The 24,236-nt window shown below is 38.5% G+C and overlaps 2 protein-coding genes and 1 long non-coding RNA gene across 7 annotated transcripts in view; 1 reads left to right on the top strand and 2 right to left on the bottom strand.

Moving 5' to 3' along the window:
* Positions 1–4,959, bottom strand: part of LOC131509509 (uncharacterized) — a 60,536-nt gene extending 55,577 nt beyond the window's left edge. For both annotated transcript variants that reach the window (XR_009260544.1, XR_009260543.1), the window contains exon 1: positions 4,845–4,959. This is a non-coding gene — a long non-coding RNA (uncharacterized LOC131509509). The remainder of the gene's footprint in view (positions 1–4,844) is intronic.
* FBXL13 (F-box and leucine rich repeat protein 13) overlaps positions 1–17,819 on the top strand; it is a 214,883-nt gene extending 197,064 nt beyond the window's left edge. For both annotated transcript variants that reach the window (XM_058725326.1, XM_058725325.1), the window contains 2 exons: positions 4,800–4,963; positions 17,468–17,819. In XM_058725326.1, the coding sequence (XP_058581309.1) occupies positions 4,800–4,963; positions 17,468–17,654 (351 nt within the window). In that variant the 3' untranslated portion in view covers positions 17,655–17,819. The remainder of the gene's footprint in view (positions 1–4,799; positions 4,964–17,467) is intronic.
* Positions 17,820–22,339: 4,520 nt separating this feature from the next.
* The window catches only part of FAM185A (family with sequence similarity 185 member A), a 76,674-nt gene continuing 74,777 nt past the window's right edge, over positions 22,340–24,236 (bottom strand). For 2 of the 3 annotated variants that reach the window (XM_058725323.1, XM_058725324.1), the window contains one exon: positions 22,340–23,269. In XM_058725323.1, the coding sequence (XP_058581306.1) occupies positions 23,157–23,269 (113 nt within the window). In that variant the 3' untranslated portion in view covers positions 22,340–23,156. The remainder of the gene's footprint in view (positions 23,270–24,236) is intronic. The other variant, XR_009260541.1, reaches the window with a different exon arrangement.

Below are 24,236 nucleotides of genomic sequence, written 5' to 3'. Positions count from 1 at the left end.
TTGGTTAATGTCCTATAAGGTAATAAATCCATAACCTTGGATTTATAGTTTCTACCAGAAAGAAATAATTTTTATCTCCCCTGGACAAAAATATAACAAGTTATAACATGTAACTTCATCGACTTTAGGCCCTAATCGGTACTAGTTAATATGCCAAACAAAGACATAATTCCTTATAGAATTCCTCTGGTGAGCCTGTTAAAGATGTTCCAGTATGAAACTGAAAATACATGTAATCATCTTCATTCTTATTTCTAGTGTTTGATAATTTTTTTGACATCTGTTTATAAAAGAAATATGCACTTATTGTAAAATCTCTGGACTACATATAAAAACAAAAAGGAGAAAGTAAAAATCTGTTGTCATACCACCATCCAGACATAACCAGTGTTGGCATTTTATACTTATCTTCTAGAACTGTTTCTATGTACACAGAGATTAGAAATAGTTATAGAAGGTTTGTTTTTGTCTTTTTTTTTTTTTAAGAATAGAATCATACTTTCCAAAAGACATTGTAGCCTACTCTCTTTTTCTTAATACACTATGGACATATTTCCATGTCAAGAAATAGAGATCTCTGATTCTGGATTAATACGGTAGATTGAATATACACATATAATTTTGTTCCCTCTTAAAACCTTATAGACCTACAGAAGAACTGTTGGTAGGGAAAACAGGAGAAGAGACAAGATCAAGAAAGTTTTGGAAGCTTGAAACCAGATCGACCAATAGAATTTAGCAGACAGAGGCAGTTTTGAATCCTAAGCCAGCAACAGAGAAAACTGTGGGGGAAAAGATTGATTTATACCATGATCTTCAAACTTGGTGGCACTGTTTACCTTTGGAACTGGGTGGAGAGGGTGGCTAAAATAAGGAAGACTGGGTTAAGAGTTCTTGAGAAGTAGACAGATCCTAGGTCTCCTCCTCTACCTCACACCTCTGGGCAACTGCCCTTCTCTACCTTCACCAAAAGACTGGATACTTATTTCCTAAATTTCCCAGATTTCTCAACCCTGGCATTATTGATATTTTGGATGAGATAATTCTTTTGTGGGGGGGGGGTTATTCTGTACACGACCCTGTAGAATGTTTAACAGCATTCTTTTTTTTTAATATGAAATTTATTGTGAAATTGGTTTCCATCCAACACCCAGTGCTCGTCCCAAAAGGTGCCCTCCTCAATACCCATCACCCACCCTCCCCTCCCTCCCACCCCCCATCAACCCTCAGTTTGTTCTCAGTTTTTAAGAGTCTCTTATGCTTTGGCTCTCTCAACAGCATTCTTATTCTCTACCCACTATATGCCAGTAGCACCAGGTCCCCCCCACCCCCTTATTGTGACAATAAAAAATGTCTCCAGATAATGCCAAATGTCCTCTGGGGGGCAAAATTGCTCTATTATTTGTTCTACCAATAGTAAAATAGTGGTTTGCTGGGCTGGGAGATACCATGCAAATTCAGAGTTTGAGTACAACAGTGAAAACAGGAATTCAGTGACTGAATGCCAAATGCAGAGACACTCAACAGCTATTCCAACATAGCATCCAGAATGTGGCTGCCAGACCTTTCCCTCCAGGCAGGAGACTGAAAGCCTGTTTTCTGGAGACTGACTAGCACAAGATGAAAGACAGAAAAATATTGACATTTGGAGGTTTACCAACTAATAATCCATAGAACCATTGAAGCTTTAGGTAGAGAAGGCCCAGATCATGCACTCAACCCTTCCAATCAGTGTGTAGCCCTTCTGCTATTAATTAATAGCAGACAGCCAAGGATTACCAGACATAATAGAAAAGCCTCCAAAGTGGAAGATAAAGACCAAAACAAATTAATAGGAAAACTTGGGGGAAACAAAATATGCAGAGGGAAGAAAACTAAAAAGTCTTTTTAAAAAATCCTCAGAAACTATATGACCATTAACCTGTTGTCTTCTGTTGTGCACACTGATGGGCTTCTTTTTAGTAAAGTACCACCCGAAATCTCAAGATATCCTGCATTCTAGCTCGTCTAAAAAGTCAGCTTCTATGTGGTTAGTGGATTAACTGAAGGATGCTAGAAATGCCTAATTCCTCCATAGTTAACTGTGCTGTAGTAAGGAGGAGAAGGCAGTGGGGGGAAAGATGTGGTAAATCATGACAAAATTAATTTAGAAAGTTCACAACAAAATTCTTGTTTAATAATGTACTTGTTTAGACCTAGAGAAACCAAATGCCTTATTGGTCAGCATCATCTGGCTCTAGAAGTGGGTCAAGGAACTAAGCATACTTAGCCACACTGACCATGGACCCTCTGCAGCGTTCTTGTTTTCATTGCACACAGACACGTGGACATATGGGCAACACATGGGCAACACATGGCTCACTGTGAACTGCCCTGGCCACAAAGCAGATGCAGATGGGGGCTGGGCCTCTTAGTGGCTCTATTAATTAGAGGGGAAAGTAGGAGAATAAGAGAAGTAAAGACTCTGGTGAGAATAGGAATTGGGCAGAGGATTTTTTGTTTGTTTGTTTTGTTTTTGCTTTTTGGTAAGGAGAAGCTGAGGGAATTTCTTCTATACACTGTGCAGTGGATACTGTCTTGCAGCCTAGAAACTAAGGAGGATGTTACACAAATAAGATATTATAAAACAAATCACCCTATATCAAAGATCCAGCATGAAAAAAAGGAAAGGGAGTAAATTATTCTAGAACCTCAATGTAAGAGAGAAGAAGGGTTTAGCCTTACTACCACTGTGAATCAAATAAGTATCTTCATTCAGAAGATGTGGTGACCATAATTTGGGCCAATAGGAATACTCCTCATTGAGAAATCATAAAGCTATGGTCCAGTCTAATATATTCTACCTACATTGGTTTTTTAAACTAAATTCAATTAATTTTTAAATTCCAGTATAGTTGACATACAGTGTTATATTTCCACCTACATTGCTTTTGATGAGCTATAAAACACATTAGTGTCTGGCTCATCATCCTAGACTAGGTTTCTCAAAAGCCCATGGGTCAATCTTGCATGGTCACTTATCCATCTCCTGGAAGGCCAGCTTTTTCTTGGAACCAGCCAACCTCCAAGGTTGGTAAGCAGTACTGTGACCCCACCCTTCCCAGTGCTAAAATGGGAATAATAGAATCTCTGCTCAGTAGGACTGAGATCAGGACTGGGAGCTAAGAATTTACCCAGTCACCTCCACCTCTAGTTCCCAGCCCTATAAGTCCCAACAACATCTGTTCAGTCATTAAACATCTGAGCTTCTGATCTACAGGAAATGTCAGGCTCCTTTTTCACTCCTTCAGAATCAATAAAACGTAGTGCTCTGAGCTCTACCTGTCCTGGACTTTTCTATCACCTCATTGTCTTGCCTATAATTCTGAGGGCTTTTTCCCCCCAATGACATCAGATCCTCAGAGACCAAGATAGTATGGCAGGAATGTATGGAGGTATTTTTGTGAGAATCAGGCACAATGTTAAACCTTGGTCCTGAACGTGTTCTGAAAACAGGTCATGCTTAGACAATGACAACATCTATTTTCCAAACTTGGAAAGTGTACATTTCAAACTGAAGAGTTTTCTACATAATTTCCTCAACTTTATATTAAGAACAAGAGCCAAGCCTCATGGCATGTTTTTTAGAATGTTCAAACATTTAAAATAAGAAATTAAATCCAGTTGGAAAAAAAATTCCTTTGAGGAAAGTAATCTCACTGATTTTACAGCAAGTCTTAGTACAGCTATGAATTCAAAAGCTAGACTTTGAGTAAATAAAATAATCTAAGAATGAGAGTTGAATTATCTCCGTATAACATCTGGGCAAACTCACAAGATATTGGAACCCTCAGCAGAATTTCTCAGAGTCAGATTCATGCAGTGTCTGTGGCTTCTGCTCTTTCTTCCCCTGCCTACAAACATCTGTTTCATCTACTTGTCCCCTTCCAGAACCATTTTACTCTACACACAAACCATCAGAGATGTCCAGATCCCTTCTCATGGCAATTTGACCTTGTCTGTGGTTTAACTTCAGGGAATATATATATTTTATAGCTTTGCAACATGTTATATTATTAAACTTAGTTTTCTAAATTGATGATGCCTTAGAGTGGATTTCAAGTTTAAAGCCAAATTCCATTACTGCAGCATTTCATAAATTGTTCATATTGGCGTGATGGGTATTACTAAGGAAATTTTGATGAAGTTACCCATCCAAAATAGAGAACTCTAATATGAAAGTTATAACAGCAAGATCACAAAGTCTATTGCTGCTACCTGAAACATAATTTTAGTGTTCTGGAAATAGTTAAATCACTAACATGCGTTATAGGCCCATCATGTGACAAGCTGGGAAGGGTTGTGATTCTGTTTGTTATGGACTCAATTTTTGTCTCCCTCCCTCCTGCCCCCCACATTCATATGTTGAAACCTTCGTTCTCAGTGTGACAGCATTAGGAAGTAAGGCTTTGGGGAACTAATTAGGCTTAGACTGAGGTCATGAGTGTGGAGCCACCATGATGCAACTACTGTCTTTATAAGAATGGGAAGAAATTAGAGCTGTCTCTCTGCCTTGTGAAGATACAGCATGAAAGTAACCATCTGCAAACCAGGAAGAAGGTCCTCACCAGACCCTCAATCTGTGGGCAATCTCATCTTAGACTTCTCAGACTCCATAACTGTGAGAAACAAATGTCTGTTGTTTAAATCACCCAGTCTGTGGTATTTTGTTACAGCAGCCCAAACTGACTAGTTCACTGTTCTTCCCTGGGATGGAGTTCATGGGAATAATCAGTACTTCACTTTGGCTGTGTGTTCAGATTACTGACTCAGCAATGGAGATGTTATCGGCAAAATGCCATTACCTGCACATTTTGGATATTTCTGGTTGTGTCCTGCTTACTGACCAAATGCTCGAGGACCTTCAGATAGGCTGCAAACAACTCCGGATTCTTAAGATGCAATACTGCAGACTTATTTCCATGTAAGTATGAACCTGAAACATGAAAAGCTTTGAGAACTACTTTCTGAGAAAACAGAATACATGACTATGGCATTCGTAATACATAGTGGCTCTCAGAGTTACAAAGTTTCATTTTAGTTTTTGCCTAATTGAAGCCAACATTTTGAGTTGAACCAGGGGAAGCTCTCTTCTAAAACGGTCTTTGTAGTTTCGTATCCCTTTCCCACTGGCCCTTCTACTTCAAGGACTTCTCCTTCCTTGACCATGCAGGTATTCAAAGCCTTAACTCTGCTCTTATAGAACTGTCACTATTCTTTCTTTACTCATCTCTCAAAATACTTCCAGTCAGTCAGTCTCCCCTAGGGGTTAAAAATAATTAGATTAAACCAGTTCACAATTAAGTATAAATTACTAACAGTTAACCCTAAGCCACATATCTCTCAAAGCTATTTGCCTGATGGTTGTTACTCATTTAGGGATTTCCCTTAGGAGTGAGGTCAGAGTAAAGCATTCTGGCTTGACTGCTACAGCCCAAGTGCTGGTTCCCTCAATCTGCAAAATGTTTCCACTGAAATAAAAGTTGGGGAAATGAGCAATATACACAGGTAGAAGTTCTCAGGTGTCTATCCCGTGAGTTTTTTTTTTTTTAATTTTTGTTTTTAAGGTTTATTCATTTTTCAGAGACAGAGAGACAGAGCATGAGTGGGAGAGGGGCAGAGAGAGAGGGAGACACAGAATCCGAAACAGGCTCTAGGCTTCGAGCTGTCAGCACAGAGCCCAACGCGGGGCCCAAACTCACTTGAAGCCTGAGGAAGACAATGGTTCCTGATCCAAGGCTGTGTATGTTAAATTAAAATGAAAAAAAAAAAAAAAAGGACACAAAAATTATTACTTGTAAAATAGGCACTGCCACTGGGACCAGTGGGCCCACAGGGAGGAAGGCAGCCAACTGAAGTGGGGTCAGAAATAAAGAAGCAGGTCTTTGAAAATTTTTGAAGAGGAGTGGAGACCCAACCCTCCCTAATAAGTCTGGAGATGACTGATATGGGTATGATTAACTTCATTGAAAGAGGCTATCATGAAATACGGTCCTAGTGGTCCCTGCCAGCCTTGTCATATCATTAAACAGTGAACTTTGGGTAGATGGCAATGAATGAATAACATATTACACAAAGGAGTCTGGCTTCTAATCTTTTGATTACATTTTGATAATCACTAGTTTGGGGAGATAATATCACTGAACTTCTAATAAGTGGGATTTTAAGTAAGAATGAATGGAGACTTTCTGGCACAGGTCTCTCTGAACCTAATTATGGTATGGATGTTAAAGTGTGATAAATAATGGTGTTTGGTTAAGGAGACCCAAGATATCTAGAAATATCCTAATGTTGCCTGTGACGGGCTCACTCTCCTCTTGCAAGGTGACTAGGTAAAAAAAATATGTGAAGAAAACCAAACAAGGCAAAGTAAGATTTTACTAGTAGCTAGGCGTAACCACTAAAACTCAATGCGAAACTCTAATTAACTAGTTGGATCTATGAAAAATTCCTTTACCTAAGCTAGGACAGTGAAGGCATCTTTTGTTTTCTACCACCAAGCCTGGCTGTCCCTACCAGCAAGAAGCAGAGAGATGGTCCTAATGCTTAGAAGGGAACTGGCTTGTCTGTCCATCTCATCGTCTAAAAAGGCCAAACTACTTCAGTCTCCCTCATAGCCCCACCCCTGCTAAGCTCCAGCAGGAAAGAGGCCTAGAATTCTCTGATTCTATCTTTGTCTAGCAATAAAGAAGGGCAGTCCCCACAGCAGAGTGGTTTGGAGAGTCCCAGCATTTGGACTAGTAAGGCTCCAAGAGTGCTTGTCTTGACTCCCAACTTCTAGAACAGGGTACTGTTTTTTAGCCAAGGAGCTCCCAAGATACCTGGTCCTGAAAACTTTGATTAGAGAAGTGGTAAGGCCTGGACACTTGCAGCTGTTTGGAGTCAGCTCTGAGGACTTTAAAGCAGCTTCCTTCTCTGCTCAAATCCTTGGTGGAATTGGAAATGCTACACAAAATATGTGGCCCCTTCAAGACTCAAGTTCATGATGTTGTTTAATCCTTTGCTTATCTATGTTCACTCTGAAAAAGCATAGTTGTTTGCTCTTACCAGGGCTAATGTGGCTCCCTCAACTGCAGTGGCTATTTTGTCTGGGTGAAATGGAACATTTGGTAGTTGAAATAGAAGAAATTGTTCATACTTGGGAAGACGTTCAATGACTTTGAATCACAAAGTGTTGAACTTCCACACATTTGATTCCATTTGAACATGAAAATATTGTATGAAGGCAGCCTAAACCCAGCAGAAGAAGAGAAATCATAAAGATCAGAGCAGAAATAAACAATATAGAATCTAAAAAAACTGTAGAACAGATCAACGAAACCAAGAGTTGGTTTTTTGAAAAAATAAACAAAATTGACAAACCTCTAGCCAGGCTTCTCAAAAAGAAAAGGGAGATGACCCAAATAGATAAAATCATGAATGAAAATGGAATTATTACAACCAATCCCTCAGAGATACAAACAATTATCAGGGAATACTATGAAAAATTATATGCCAACAAATTGGACAACCTGGAAGAAATGGACAAATTCCTAAACACCCACACTCTTCCAAAACTCAATCAGGAGGAAATAGAAAGCTTGAACAGACCCATAACCAGCGAAGAAATTGAATCGGTTATCAAAAATCTCCCAACAAATAAGAGTCCAGGACCAGATGGCTTCCCAGGGGAGTTCTACCAGACGTTTAAAGCAGAGATAATACCTATCCTTCTCAAGCTATTCCAAGAAATAGAAAGGGAAGGAAAACTTCCAGACTCATTCTATGAAGCCAGTATTACTTTGATTCCTAAACCAGACAGAGACCCAGTAAAAAAAGAGAACTACAGGCCAATATCCCTGATGAATATGGATGCAAAAATTCTCAATAAGATACTAGCAAATCGAATTCAACGGCATATAAAAAGAATTATTCACCATGATCAAGTGGGATTCATTCCTGGGATGCAGGGCTGGTTCAACATTCGCAAATCGATCAACGTGATACATCACATTAACAAAAAAAAAGAGAAGAACCATATGATCCTGTCAATCGATGCAGAAAAGGCCTTTGACAAAATCCAGCACCCTTTCTTAATAAAAACCCTTGAGAAAGTCGGGATAGAAGGAACATACTTAAAGATCATAAAAGCCATTTATGAAAAGCCCACAGCTAACATCATCCTCAACGGGGAAAAACTGAGAGCTTTTTCCCTGAGATCAGGAACACGACAGGGATGCCCACTCTCACCGCTGTTGTTTAACATAGTGCTGGAAGTTCTAACATCAGCAATCAGACAACAAAAGGAAATCAAAGGCATCAAAATTGGCAAAGATGAAGTCAAGCTTTCGCTTTTTGCAGATGACATGATATTATACATGAAAAATCCGATAGACTCCACCAAAAGTCTGCTAGAACTGATACATGAATTCAGCAAAGTTGCAGGATACAAAATCAATGTACAGAAATCAGTTGTATTCTTATACACTAACAATGAAGCAACAGAAAGACAAATAAAGAAACTGATCCCATTCACAATTGCACCAAGAAGCATAAAATACCTAGGAATAAATCTAACCAAAACGTACAAGATCTGTGTGCTGAAAACCATAGAAAGCTTATGAAGGTAATTGAAGAAGATTTAAAGAAATGGAAAGACATTCCCTGCTCATGGATTGGAAGAATAAATATTGTCAAAATGTCAATACTACCCAAAGCTATCTACACATTCAATGCAATCCCAATCAAAATTGCACCAGCATTCTTCTCAAAACTAGAACAAGCACTCCTAAAATTCATATGGAACCACAAAAGGCCCCGAATAGCCAAAGTAATTTTGAAGAAGAAGACCAAAGCAGGAGGCATCACAATCCCAGACTTTAGCCTCTACTACAAAGCTGTCATCATCAAGACAGCATGGTATTGGCACAAAAACAGACACATAGACCAATGGAATAGAATAGAAACCCCAGAACTAGACCCACAAACGTATGGCCAACTAATCTTTGACAAAGCAGGAAAGAACATCCAATGGAAAAAAGACAGTCTCTTTAACAAATGGTGCTGGGAGAACTGGACAGCAACATGCAGAAGGTTGAAACTAGACCACTTTCTCACACCATTCACAAAAAGAAACTCAAAATGGATAAAGGACCTGAACGTGAGACAGGAAACCATCAAAACCTTAGAGGAGAAAGCAGGAAAAGACCTCTCTGACCTCAGCCGTAGCAATCTCTTACTCGACACATCCCCAAAGGCAAGGGAATTAAAAGCAAAAGTGAATTACTGGGACCTTATGAAGATAAAAAGCTTCTGCACAGCAAAGGAAACAACCAAGACAACTAAAAGGCAACCAACGGAATGGGAAAAGATATTTGCAAATGACATATCGGACAAATCTATAGACATATCTATAAAGAGCTCACCAAACTCCACACCCGAAAAACAAATAACCCAGTGAAGAAATGGGCAGAAAACATGAATAGACACTTCTCTAAAGAAGACATCCAGATGGCCAACAGGCACATGAAAAGATGTTCAACGTCGCTCCTTATCAGGGAAATACAAATCAAAACCACACTCAGATATTACCTCACGCCAGTCAGAGTGGCCAAAATGAACAAATCAGGAGACTCTAGATGCTGGAGAGGATGTGGAGAAACGGGAACCCTCTTGCACTGTTGGTGGGAATGCAAATTGGTGCAGCCGCTCTGGAAAGCAGTGTGGAGGTTCCTCAAAAAATTAAAAATAGACCTACCCTATGACCCAGCAATAGCACTGCTAGGAATTTACCCAAGGGATACAGGAGTACTGATGCATAGGGGCACTTGTACCCCAATGTTTATAGCAGCACTCTCAACAATAGCCAAATTATGGAAAGAGCCTAAATGTCCATCAACTGATGAATGGATAAAGAAATTGTGGTTTATATACACAATGGAATACTACGTGGCAATGAGAAAAAATGAAATATGGCCTTTTGTAGCAACGTGGATGGAACTGGAGAGTGTGATGCTAAGTGAAATAAGCCATACAGAGAAAGACAGATACCATATGGTTTCACTCTTATGTGGATCCTGAGAAACGTAACAGAAACCCATGGGGGAGGGAAAGGAAAAAAAAAAAAAAAAAGAGGTTAGAGTGGGAGAGAGCCAAAGCATAAGAGACTGTTAAAAACTGAGAACAAACTGAGGGTTGATGGAGGGTGGGAGGGAGGGGAGGGTGGGTGATGGGAGGGCACCTTTTGGGATGAGCACTGGGTGTTGTATGGAAACCAATTTGACAATAAATTTCATGAAAAAAAAATAAAAATAAAATAAAATGTAACCAAAAAAAAAAAAAAAAGAAAATATTGTATGATATGGCTCTTAAAATCCAATTACTGCCATCAGAAGAAACATTTCTACATACAAATCACCCCATACTCAATGGAATCTAAAACTATTGCACAAGCTTTGCAAATCAAAGACGTCTGTCCCACTGAACTGGGGGAGTAGCAAACTCTTGGTCAATGAGAAAATTAGCTACAGCTCTTTTGCAAGAGAGCTTCCAGCATAAGATATGTATCATTCTACTAACCCCAGAGCCTGAAGGGATCCCAAGAAGTGTTTCCAGAGCATCATGCTGAGATACAGTCTAGGCTCCTTTAACTCAAGGAGAAATAAGTAGCAACTATGATCATAAACATGAAAAGAATATCTAGTTGTTTATATTTGAAACAATTGTGTACAACCAACATTTCAACGTATGGCCCTTTGTGGGAAAAACAAGAAAGGCAATACAAAGGAAGAAAAGCATAGTGGGAGAGAGGGAACAAGACCCAAACAATGGTCTCCACAACCCGATAGGGTTTGAACCACAAAGAGGTAAAAGAAACATTAAGTCTATACTTAGCAAAGAATAAAGGGACCTTTCTGACATTTTTGTGTCTGGAGTCTAAAACTTTCAACTCTAAAGAGATGAGTAGAGTCTTAATGGCCTGGAGAGCCCAAACAGCAATACAGAGATTTCTCGAAGGCCTCTGTAGCAGTTGCTGGCAGCATGGATTATTACACAGGCACCCTGAGAGATCTCTGTTGCTAGGAAATAAAACCCTTATCAGAGTTCTCTTCCCCAGCTCATGGAAAAATCTTTGGGGAAAGACTTTTGTGATCGGGAGCTGTATTAGTATGAAAAAATATATTGCTTAATAATTTTTTTTTTTGCCATGTATTGTGTTAATCCTATTTTATGTTGACTCTCTCATCTAATCCTCATAAATACCCCATTACTATAAAAATGAATAAGGAAATTGGTTTAAACAGTGTAAATAAGACCCAAGGTCAAACAAATAAAAGGCAGAGCTATACTTTGTACCTAAGCATTACTATGTTGCTCTTTTGCCTTTAGCGATTCTCAAGCTTTTTTTTTAAAGTTCAGACATTCAAGGGACTTGATCACTAAGGGGAGACATGTGTCCTATTGTACCCAATCTACTCACTGATGCATAAATTAGAGAGGCTGCTGATTACCAGCATTATTTGTGTTGTCTCCAACATTCCCCCCTTTTTTTGCCTACTCAAGAAACTAGAAGGAAATGTGCGTGAGGGCAAGCAATATTTTTATAAGAATAACCTTGAATCCCCTATAATATATAAAAATCAAAAATCACCTACAAACTTCAGTACCTTATTATTATTAAACATCTAATGTTTCACAACTGTTTGTGGCATATCATTTTGAAAATCATATCCTAAATTAAAAAAAATTTTCTTTAATGTTTATTTTTGAGCAAGTGACAGAGTGCAAGCAGGGGAGGGGCAGAGAGAGAAGGAGACACAGAATCCAAAGCAGGCTCTAGGCTTTGAGCTGTTAGCACAGAGCTGGACAAGGGACTTGAGCCCACAAATCACAAGATCATGACCTGAGCCAAAGTTGGACATTTAACTGACTAAGCCATCCAGGTGCCCCTGAAAATCATGTTCTATATTGATCCAGAGAAACCTGTTTCACCAGGTTAAATGAGTAATGATGACTACCACTGCAGCATACTGGATTCAGTTCCCAAATCATCTCCTACAAGGTCCAAGGACCTGGGACTCACTTAGGTCCAGCCAGAGTGGAAGGTAGTCAAAGGATTCCATATGTACTCTAAGAAATTTAGAGTACACAGTAATTCCTAACTATACATTTTCTTTTCAATATTTCCTAGCTCCCATATATTGACCATACCAGATACCAAACTATTTTGAGAGAGAGAGAGAGAGAGAAAGAGAGAAAGAGAGAGACAGAGACAGAGTGAGTTCTTTTTGGCAGGAATATTCAGTTTCTAGATTTTCAAGTTCCCTGATACTTTTCAAAAGTGTGTGTGTGCAAACACACAGTAACACAGGATGTGTAAAAAGAGTTCAGAGATATTTGCTGCCAGTCTGCATGCTGGTCTGTTCTCTTGGCCAGGTCCTCAGCCTTAGGAGTCAGTCCATAGGAGGATGCCAAAGATCTAAGTAAGGTGGTGAGGATAGCTAGTTCATGGGCTAAAGATTTTGTAAAAAAACTTTTTTTAATGTTTATTTATTTTTTGAGAGAGAGAGAGACAGAGTGTGAGCAGGGGAGGAGTGGAGAGAGAGAGGGAGACACAGAATCTGAAGCAGGCTCCAGGCTCCGAGCTGTCAGCACAGAGCCCAACAAGGGGCTTGAACTCACAAGCTGTGAGATCATGCCCTGAGCTGAAGTCAGATGCTCAACTGACTGAGCCACCCAGGCTCCCCAATGCGCTAAGGATTTTCTAAAGAGTGGAGAGGACGTGGATTTCAGAATAGTCTATACTGGCATTCAAATCCTAATAATAATCCCAGATTTGTTCCAGGTCAAATTCAGATTTTCAGTTTTTCCCTAGGACTACTCTTGCTGTGAAAGCATACATGCTTTAAGATAGGCCCTAGAAACACTCTAGACCACAGAAAGCCTTAACCTCCTGACATTTGAGACTAGGGGAAGAAGGGAAGGGAAGGAGGGTTTGAGACCTGATCCTTTGTTCCTCTCTGGTCTGTGAGCATCACCTCCAAAGATCAGGGGACCCTTGGATGTTTAAGTCTCAGTGCAGCTGACTACAGGTAGAACAAAGAGCGTTGCTTACCACTAAGAGCTAAGGTAAGGGTGGCAGGGAGCCAAGAAATAAGGGGTCGGCACCTCTAACCCTTATGTTGTTCAAGGGTCAACTGTATTTCAACAAGGGAGGACATTTTTCATAAGAACTTTATCTCCCGTGTTTCAGAAAAGGAAGGAAGATCCCTCCCTGACCCAGCAACAATGCTCTGACCACTACTTGTAACCAATGAGAAACTGCCACAACCTCAAACTCTTGTTCTTTTCCAATAAACTTTTGTTGAAAACAGCCCTCCCCAATTTCCTCCTGAAACCTAATAAAAGCTGACCTTCCCTTTGTCTTTTTGGACTTGGCTATGGTTTACCATAGCGTGCTTGTCCGGAATTGCAATTCCTCTGCTATACCCAAATAAGCTGGTTTTTTTTTTTTTTTATCTTAAATAAAATTGCTCTTTGCTCTCCTTAAAGTTAACTGCTTAAGGTAAAATTGGGCACTTCCCTCATAGCTAGTGCTCAATATGCAGCTCATTTTGATCTTGTCCCATCACATTGCATTTAATGAGTACTCTTCCCTATGCATTCCCTACTTTTTTTTGTCTATACTGAGGATTCAGTATCCCCAGCTTTCTTGTTATTTTCTCAAACTCCCATTATTTGCCCTAATTATCATCTAATTTACTGTGGCTTGTAGCTGACTAAGGAACTGTATGACCCAATATTTATATGTTACCAAGTTTAGCGTTAAGAGTATTTATCCTCTTACCAGTTATCTAGAACTCTCAGAAATTATTGCCCTTCTGAGGCCAAAGGTTACATATACTTTGGTCAATTACTTACAAATCTTTTACTCCCCAAACTCATCCTTTTCCTAAAGGTCAAGACCATTGTTGCCTATAGTTGTAGTTGCCTTATCATCAGTAGCATTGAATCATTATCAACAACTGTTAACTACAGTATGTATGTCCAGAACAATGCAGTTTGGCAGGCAGAGGGCAAGTGGGTGTTGGAAATAGCAACCTAAGAATGCTTCAAACCTGCAGAAGATAAGAGACCTAAAGGGCTTCCTTGTTGGGATAAACTGCTGGAAGTGTCTTGTTTTGGTTGTCCTTTAAGATACAAAGAAATGGAATACACCCTTAAATAACTTAATACCTTATTAAACAAAAGGAAAACAATAAAGTTTATAATTATAAACAATTAATGCCATGAATTTATGTATTGGAAAGAAATTAATTCTATGATCAACTATTTATTTATTTATTTATTTATTTATTTATTTATTTATTTTTAATATAATTTATTGTCAAATTGGCTTACATATAGCACCCAGTGCTCATCCCAACAAGTGCCCTCCTCAAAGCCCATCACCCATTTTCCCCTCTATGATCAACTTTTTATAGAAGTTCAGAGGAGGAAGAGATTGGGTTTGGGTCTTTACAAGAGGTTGGATTGGTTTGAAGATTTGAAAGATGCATCAAGTTTAAATGGGCAGAGATGGGGTGAAGGGTAAGTAATAATGAAGTTCTGTTGCCTAGGGTACTGCTTTACATTTGAAACTGATGGTGCCAATAATTTATGCTTCAGATTCCCTTAACATTTGGGATTATGCTACAGTAAGTACTTAAGGGAAAACAATCTCATGGAAAACACCTTCATAGACATGTCAATCTCAACTCCACAGAATTGGAAAGGGAGAATAATCTTCAGAAGAAAGTGGGGACAGCTAAAGATAGAACACTATTATTACTGCATAATGAAGTCCTACTTATATAAAGATTATATAAGAAGTTTCAAATGTAGGACCACACTTAAAAAAAATTAAAACATCAACAGAATGCAAAACTTCATCTTTGATCATAAAGTTATCATTTTCAAATTTGAGAATAAGTATTTCTGTAAAGAGAAGACACTTGTTTGCCAAGTTTTAGTCCATAGGATTGTTGGCTCAGAAGCAGAAATTAGTATAACTTGCTTTTACTCACACTTGTTCTTTTAAACTTGTGTGGTTTGTTTTTAGTTTTTTTTTTTTGCTTTTAGTATTTTGTTTTGTTTTGTTTCGTTTTTTGTTTAGTTTTGTTTTATGTGAGTGCAAATATAGAAACCAAAAAGGAATGTGGTAAGAGATGTGAGTGCAAATATAGAAACCAAAAGTAATGTGGTAAGAGATGGAATTAGCAATGCTTTGGTTGTCTCCCTGTTGAGTTTCATTATAATTATTTTAAGACATCTAAAATTTGGTTCAAATGAAACAGCATTTTAAACAACTGATGTATCTCAGCCTTTTACCAATGTCATTGTCCTGCCTGAACTCCTATAGCCACTGAGCACAAATTTAACTCAAAGCATATGGGTAATACCAGCTTCTTTATGTTTCAAGACTTTTGCAAGTAATAACTCAATGTAATATTTGGCAATAGTGGGCAAAGTATCCCCTTCATGGGCAACTATCATTACTCATTTCTGATCCTACAGAAGTTGCCAATTACTCAATTTTTTTAAAGCACTGGTCTCATTGTTCTACCCTCAAAAAGACATGTTTTCAAGTTAGATTTATTTATTTTTCTGATGCTGTAATATTATGATTTATGAGAAACATATTTTGGTCATTTAGATACCAATATATATTTGGTCTTCCTTCATGGTTCCTGGCTCACAGCTCCCAAAACCCTTGGAATTTCCTGGGTAATAAGGGCAATGGGAACATCTTTTGTCATAATATTTGGTCTCACCCTCAGTTCCTGAAATTAGTTCAGAGACATAAAGATGAAAATAGGTGTCATGTTATTGATCACAAACTCCTTTCCACCATAACTGGGTTTGTGTTAATGAGGTGACTTTTGGAAAGCAGCTTAGGATGGAAGCTTGTTGGTTGCTAGGGGAACGAACCAACAACGGGCATGGGGGGTGCAAATTTCAGACCCATCCCCTGATTTCTTGGGGAGGGAGAGAGGATGGAGATTAAATCAGTCATCAATGGCCAATGATTTCATCAAGCATGACTACATAATGAAGTCTCCATAAAATCCTCAAAGGGTTTGGAGAGTTTCTGGGTCAGTGAATGTGTGTAGATTTGGGGAGTGTGCACCTGGAGAGGACATGGAAGCTCCTCACCCTTTCTCCACACCATGTCCTATATATCTCTTCCATATGGCTACTCCTGAGTTATACCCTTTTATAATAAACCAGTGATCCAGTAACCAACATGGTTCTCTGAGTTCTGTGAGCAACTTTAGCAAATTAATCCAATCCAAAAAAGGGGTATGTTGGAACTTCTGATCTATAGCTGGTCAGTCAGAAGCCCAGATGACAACCTGGACTTGCAACTGGGATCTAAAGTGGAGGGCAGTCTAGTGAGACTGAGCCTTGAACCCGTGGAATCTGATGCTATCTCTGGGTAGACAGTGTCAGAACTGGGTTGCATTGTAGGGCACCCAGCTGCTGTCTAAGAATTGCTTGGTGGTGGGGGTGCCTGGGTGGCTCAGTCGGTTAAGCGTCCAACTTTGGCTCAGGTCATGATCTCTTGGTTTGTGAGTTCAAGCCCCAGTTTGGGCCCTGTGCTGACAGCTCAGAGCCTGGAGCCTGCTTTGGATTCTGTGTCTCCCCAACTCTCGGCCCCTCCCATGCTCATGCTCTCTCTCTCTCTCTCTCTCTCTCTCAAAAACAAATAAATGTAAAAAAAAAAAAAAAAGAAAAAGAAAAAAGAATTGTTTGGTGGTGGAAACCCACACTCACCCAATTTAAAATTGGGGTCCAGAACAACCTTTAGATGCCTTCTTTGCTTTCTTCCTTATTTCTTCCTAAGAAAGGCAGAAATGGTATTTTTAATCATTTTAGTCGCTGACACCTTTTGAGAGTTTGATGAGTCACAAACCCTCTCCTCAGAAAAATGTATATTAGACACAAAACTGCATGAATTTTCAGGGAATTCATGGACCTCCCTGAAGTTCACCCACATATCCAACAGGGATCTGGGGACTCTGGGTTATGAGCTCCTGCATGGTGGACCTTTGCAGGTTGGCTGGTTAGGATACTCCCTCATCAAAGAAACTGGAAATAAGAGCCAGAGGACTCAGGAACACTAGAGAGTGCCCTCAGTGTTCCTACTCCATGACCATGCAGTTTCCTTACCCATTCACTGTATCTGTTAATCTCTGAACTGGCTGAACCAGAGAGCTATGAGCTACTCAAGCTTTGGGATCCTGAATATTCACATAATTACCCATACCCTCCCTCTCGGTAAGGCAAGATAGTTGTGAAATTCATTCAACTTGTGACAGTTCTTTTAACTCCAAATTTGCTCTAGTTTGAAAATTCTACACCAGTAATTACTTCTGCAACTGGCTAATGCTAATCATTGTTATTGCAGGGAGGCAGCAAAGAGAATGTCATCTATAGTTCAGCAGCAGGAATATAACCCTGGTGACCCTCCACTTTGGTTTGGCTATGATTATGAAGGCAAGCCCCTTACAAAACAACATGAGATACCACCACCTAAAAATGTAGAATGGACAGTGACAGAGTCAACACACAGTAGTCAAGAGGAAGTAGTATGACCTTCAGCCTCAAGCAAGAAGAACAAAAAAATCTAGAACTTGGTAACTTCATTTGATGCAAGTATTTTCACTAGCTGGATCTCAACAGTGTGAACAACCAGCAAATCATCTCCTGATTTTTGTTCCAAATACAAATATTTCTAAATACATTATTAGTTCTTCTAATTGGTTTAATTGTGGTTTTTTTAAAAGCCAAATGAAGTATTGCTACACTGCAAATTTTCCACTTAAATTTACCTTAATCAAACTGATAGTTTTGATGAGATTATCAAATCTAAGGTTACAGTCATATAAAACAACCCTGAGAGATGTGATGTTTTTGACAACCATTTAAAAGCTTTTCTTTACAAAAGAAAGCAGAGATAGCCATAGGAGTCAGAGTAGGAGTTTGAGCCAGGGCAATGGCTTTAAGGATCTGTGATGATATATTATAAATATGGGCATACATTTTTAAAGGAAACCAGGCTTTCTTGTTATTTCTAGACATTTAACAATAAGAACTAAATGCCACTTGACCCTGGACCCATCTCAACATTTGACTTAACAGTCAGGGACAAATTAAATAGAAACATGAACTATTTGTGAATAGAAAGGATGTCTCTGCAATGTTTCAGAAAGATCTCTTTTTAATCACATCTGCACTATAGAGGAATTTTAAAATATGCTATGCCAAAAAAGATGCTCTCCCTATTTTATGCTAGGAGATACGGGTTATTAATTGTGTACCTCCTCCTTATTACTAATTTTTAATTTTTTTGAGAGGGAGAGAGTGCATGCCCACAAGTGGGGAAGGGACAGAAGGAGAGGGAAGGAGAGACTCTTAAGCAGGCTCCATGCTCAGTGCAAAGCCCAACGCAGGGCTCCATCTCACAACTGTGAGATCCTCACCTGAGCCGAAATCAAGAGTCGGTTGCCCAACCAACCGAGCCACCACATGCCCACTCCTTATTAGTGTTAATAAGCTTTCATCTATGGATTTTTACCACTCTGGTAAAAGATAATAACTACAGAATTCAAGTGATCACACGGTGGTATATCATTATTTGATATTATGTGACACTCGATAGAGTCCAGGAGCAAGCACAACTCTGTTCTGACTGCTATGAACAAGCTGTGTTGGTAATACTGGATCAGTCTTTTAACCTATTTCCTCTATTACATACCTTTTTTTTTCCCCCAGTGTAGAAAATGTAGTGTTATATTGGTTTTGGGTGTACAATATAGTGATTCAACAATTCCTTACATTAGTCAGTGCTCATCATGACAAGCATACTCTTAATTCCCTTCCCCTATTTCACCCATCCCCCCAAGCCACTCGCCCTCTGGTAACCATCAGTTTGTTCTCTCTAGTTAAAAGTCTGTTTTTATGTTCATCTCTTTTTTCCTCTGTTCATTTATTTTGTTTCTTAAATTCTACATATGAGTGAAATCATGTTTTCTCTGACTTATTTTGTTTAGCATTATGTTCTCTAGATCTATCTATGTTGTTACAAATGGCAAGATTTCATTCTTTTTATGGCTGAATAATATTCCGTTGTATATATCTACCACATCTTTTTTTTTTTTTAATTCTTTTTAAAGCTCATTTATTTTTGGGAAAGAGAGATGGTGCGATCTGGGGAGACACTGAGAGAGAGGGAGGGATAGAATCCAAAGCAGGGTCCAGGCTTCAAGCTGTCAGCACAGAGCCTGACACAGGGTTCAAACTCACAAACTGCAAGATCATGATCTGAGCCGAAGTCGGTTGCTTAACTGTGCCACCCAGGCTCCCCTACCACATCTTCTTTATCTATCCATCTATCAATGGACCTTTGGGTTGCTTCCATAATTTGGCTATTATAAATAATGCTACAACAAACAAAGGGATGTATATATCCTTTAGAATTAGTGTTTTCATATTCTTTGGGTAGATACCCAGTAGTACGATTACTGGATTGTAGGGTAGTTCTATTTCTAATTTTTTGAGGAACCTCTGCACTGTTTTCCAGTGCCTGCACCAGTTTGTAAGAGAGTTCCCACTAATAGTGCAAGAGAGTTCCTTTTTTTCTATTTCCTCACCACTGCTTGTAGTTTCTTGTGTTTTTGATGTTAGCCATTCTGACAGGTACAAGGTAATATATCTCATTGTGGTTTTGACTTGCTTTTCCCCAATAATGAGTGATGTGGAGCACTTTTCATGTGCCCGTTGGCCACCTAGATGTCTTGTTTGGAGAAGTGTCTGGTCATATCTTCTGTCCATTTTTTAATTGAATTATTTGTGTTTTTTCAGTGTTGAGTTGTGTAAGTTCTTTATGTACTTTGGATACTAACCCTTTATTGGATATGTCATTTACAAATACCTTCTCCCATTTAGTAGGTTGACTTTTAGTTTTGTTGGCTATTTCCTTTGTTGTGCAGAGCTTTTTGTTTTGATGAGGTCCCAATAGTTTTTGTTTTTGTTTCCACTGCCTCAGGAGATATATCTAGAAAGGTGCTGTTATTGCCAACGTCAAGGAAATTACTGCTTGTGCTCTCTTCTAGGATTTTTATGGTTTCAGGTCTCACATTTAGGTCCTTAATCTATTATGAATTTATTTTTGTGTATGGTATAAGAAAGTGGTCCAGTTTCATTCTTTTGCATGCAGCTGTCCAGTTTTCCCAGTACCGTTTGTTGAAGACACTCTTTTTCCCATTTCCCATTGCCTCCTTTGTCAAAGATTGACCATATAATCGTGGGTTTATTTCAGGTCTTTCTATTCTGTTCCACTGATCTGTGTCTGTTTTTGTCCCAGTACCATACTGTTTTGATTATATTACAGCTTCATAATATAATTTGAAATCTGGAATTGTGATACTTCCAGTTTTGTTTTTCTTTTTCAAGATTGCTTTAGCTATTCAGGGTCTTTGGTGGTTCCATACAAATTATAGGATTGTTTGTTCTAGTTCTGTGGAAAATGCTGTTGGTTATCCCTTAAATGAAGTTAATCACAGTCTCTTTGTACCCCCAAAATCGGAAGCAAGGATAAAACGTAAGGTAAAGAATATGAAAATTATTTTGAAAAGTTTAAAATGGGCTGCACAAAGTATGATTATAATACCTTGTATTACCTAAATGTTTTTAATAATTCTCCCCCTTTTTAAGGTTGATTTTGAAAGAGTTTCTGAAATAGGATAGTCCACCTAGAAGTGGACTGCAAGGGAATCAGCTGAGTAGGAAGCTTTCCGAAATGAGCCAAGAGATTTAAGATGACTTAAGAGGGTAATTTTTAAATCTAGAGATTTTTGGCAGCTGCAGAAAAATTTGTTTCTGATCCCTAAGTGTCTGCTCCCTAAGAATTTCAAGCACACAACTGGAGAGACCTATAAAAGAGGCAACTGCTTTTTAAAGGAATAAAACCTGCATGGGGAAGATCAGAATAAGGAGAAAGACACCCTGTTATATTCTCTAGAAACCAAGTAGGGTGTTTGGTATTTAACTGTCAAAGCTCGCTCTAAAACTCTTTTGAGTAAGATCTTCTTTTAAACAAAACAGGAGACACATTTGGAAAGACACATTTTATAACCACACAAATGAAAAAAAAAAGGGGGGCAGGTGTTAGAAAAAGTGGGCTATAAAGGAGTACCAAGAAGCAGAAGGAACAGGTGGTAAAATCTTCAAGTACTCAGTGCCAAGTACTCAAAATATCCAAAATATTACTTAGGTCTTCAACTCTTAGGCATTTGCCATAGATAGGTGAGTGGTCAAGAGAGCAAAATATGGCAGCTTTTCCTTTCTGTTTGGACTTAACTATGTGGTTCAAATATGCACAATTCCTTTAAGAATTTTAAGTACAGTTTACTGCTTGTTATGCTCATGACCTTTCTGGCTGTTGTTGACTAATTTCACAAACTTTATTTTTAATCATGAAAATATTTATATAATTGCATGAGGGTGAAAAAAGATTATAAAAATTGCCTCATTGCCTCACAGTTTCCTCTACTTAATAATCTAACACACACACACACACACACACATCACATCAAACATACTAACATGAGTACTGTCCCAATTTCTTTAATAAATTTTGATTTCATGAAGATTGTACTAAAAGGAGACTTTGAGATATTCCACAAAGTTCACTTTTTGTTTCATAAATATGAAGTTAAAAATAGACAGGACTCTAAACAAATATTAAGAGACTATTATAAGTCATAATATTTTAAAAGGTTTATTATAGGCGCACCTAGGTGGCTCAGTCGTTTAAGTGTCTGACTTCGGCTCAGGTCATGATCTCGCAGTTTGCGAGTTTGAGCCCTGCATCGGGCTCACTACTGTCAGCATGGAACCTGCTTCGGACCCTTTATCCCTCTCTCTTTCTGCCCCTCTCTGCTTGTGCTGTCTCTCTCAAAATAAATACATAAACTTAAAAAAGAAAGAAAGAAAAGGTTTATTATAAACCATTGTTTAAGAGCTGATTTATCCTAACCATAAAAGACATAATCTGAAAGATAGGTCTATTCAGTCTTATGTAAATTAAATGTCCCAGGAGTAGACAGGTAAGCTTGAAAGAAAGAGAATTTATAAAATAACTTTATACAGTACACCATTGTAAAAATAAAAATCAATCTTCATACAGCAGGCTGTAAAACAGTTGAATGTTTCTCCTCTTCCCAATGCATTGTATCTTAGATTATGCAAAAAGAATTAAGAATCAGTAGCAAATGCATCATTTTTATGATGTATTTTATTGACAGCTTACATTTACATTGATGTCATAAGAAATACTAACATGTTACAAGAGAGCTAAAGTGAAAGAAATGCTTCTTTACAAGATAACTGCTGCCCATGACCTATGCTTTCGTATAATCTTCTCTTCTTGAGTATAAATGGAAATTGTAAATATGATGAGCAAGCACTCCCATGATTATGTTACATCACAGAGCAAAACAAAGATTATTCTGGGAAGGCCTGATCTAATCAAGCAAACCCTTTAAAAGCAGTTTCTCTAGCTGGTTGCAGAAGAGGTCAGATATTCAGTGCACGAGAAGCAAGTGCTGGCTTTAAGATGGAGAGGGCCACATGAGAAGGAATGCAAGTGGCCTCTAGAAGCTTAGAGTGATTACCGATGGACAGCAAGAAAAGAGAGACCTCAGTCATAGTCACAAGGAAATGGATTTTGGCAACAATATGAATAAGCTTGAAAGTAGATTTTTTTTTCCCCCAGAGGATCTAGATGAGAACTTGAGTCCAGCCTTGTGCACCTTGAGCAGAGAGCCTAGCTATGCAGAGCTGTTGACCTACAGAACTGTGAGCTAGTAAGTAAATGCTATTTTAAGTTGGTTACGTTTATGGTAATTTATTGCAGGGCAACAAAAAATGAATACAATAGCTAAGTACAAATTTTGAAAAGGTCTCCACAAGACAATTCACTAGTATTCATTCTAAATTGTTTTCAACATTTATATGAACTGTGGTATTTGCATTTTTGTAGTCTTAGATCTGCTGATCATTGTTAAAAATTATAAGTAAAATTCAAACCATTCTTAGTCCTGCAGTTTCAGGGACTGAAACCAGCTTTGACTTCTAAAATTTATAGTGCCTTTTGGGGCATCGGCCTTAATCCATTTTTCATGTTTGCTTGCTTGATTCATGAGCCCTGAAACACAAAATTGCATAAAGTTATATCTTCATTGACAAGAACAATATCTGACTATGACATAGATCCTAACAACACATCTCTGAAACTGAAAAACACTTTGGAACAGCAAAAATCTTAGTAAAGACAGTGTGAGTCGGGAAAGAGTTGCAGTTACCTGGGCTTATTCCCTCCTTTCATTTTCTCAGAACAACTGAAAGGGAAGCTACTCTTTTTTTATCTGCAATTTTTTGTGTGTGCAGGTTTTAAAAAGAGGTTTATTTAAGTACAATTGATAAAAGACATATGCAATACAGTAAATTTTGGAATATGTAAAAATCTGTGGAGCCATCTCTTAAATCAAAATAATGAATATATCTATCACTCGTAAAAGTTGACTTTTGCTCCTCTGTCATCTTCTTTTCCCTTCTCTGTCACCTCCAGACACTCCCCCATGAAATCCCCATCACTGATCTACCCCCCATCACTGGTCTACTTTGTGTCACTATGGATTAGTTGCATTTTCTAAAATTTTAATAAATGGAATCATACAGTATGCATTTTATTCTTTTTTAAAAATCTAGGCTCTTTCACTCAGCATAATCATTTTGAAGTTCATTCACACTGTACTAGGGATGAAGTCATTTCTTGACACGTATGAATGCTCATGGGCACCCTTTGCAGATCCCTCCTCTCTGGAATTCTTTCTTCTGAAATCTAGCAGCCCTGGTCTCCCGAGATGCTCAGCTCAGTCTCCACTTCAGGAGTTTGCTGGGCTCTGTGTTACTGCTCCCTGCCCTCAAAGTCATATGCTGTAGCAGTGATACAGCTCACCTGGTTTATTTCCCATCTCTGTTCTTTTAGTTCTAGGTTTTTTTCTCTTTCAATCAAGGTAATGAAGGTGGTATACCTCGTCTAAAGCTCCAGTGCAACTCTGAATTTAAGAGACCAATCAAAACTGTACTGAGGAGGACTGGCTGCCCCACAT

This window comes from Neofelis nebulosa, chromosome 4, assembly GCF_028018385.1.
Source record: "Neofelis nebulosa isolate mNeoNeb1 chromosome 4, mNeoNeb1.pri, whole genome shotgun sequence".
Taxonomy (NCBI): domain Eukaryota; kingdom Metazoa; phylum Chordata; class Mammalia; order Carnivora; family Felidae; genus Neofelis; species Neofelis nebulosa.
This window is presented reverse-complemented; position numbering and strand designations above follow the sequence as displayed.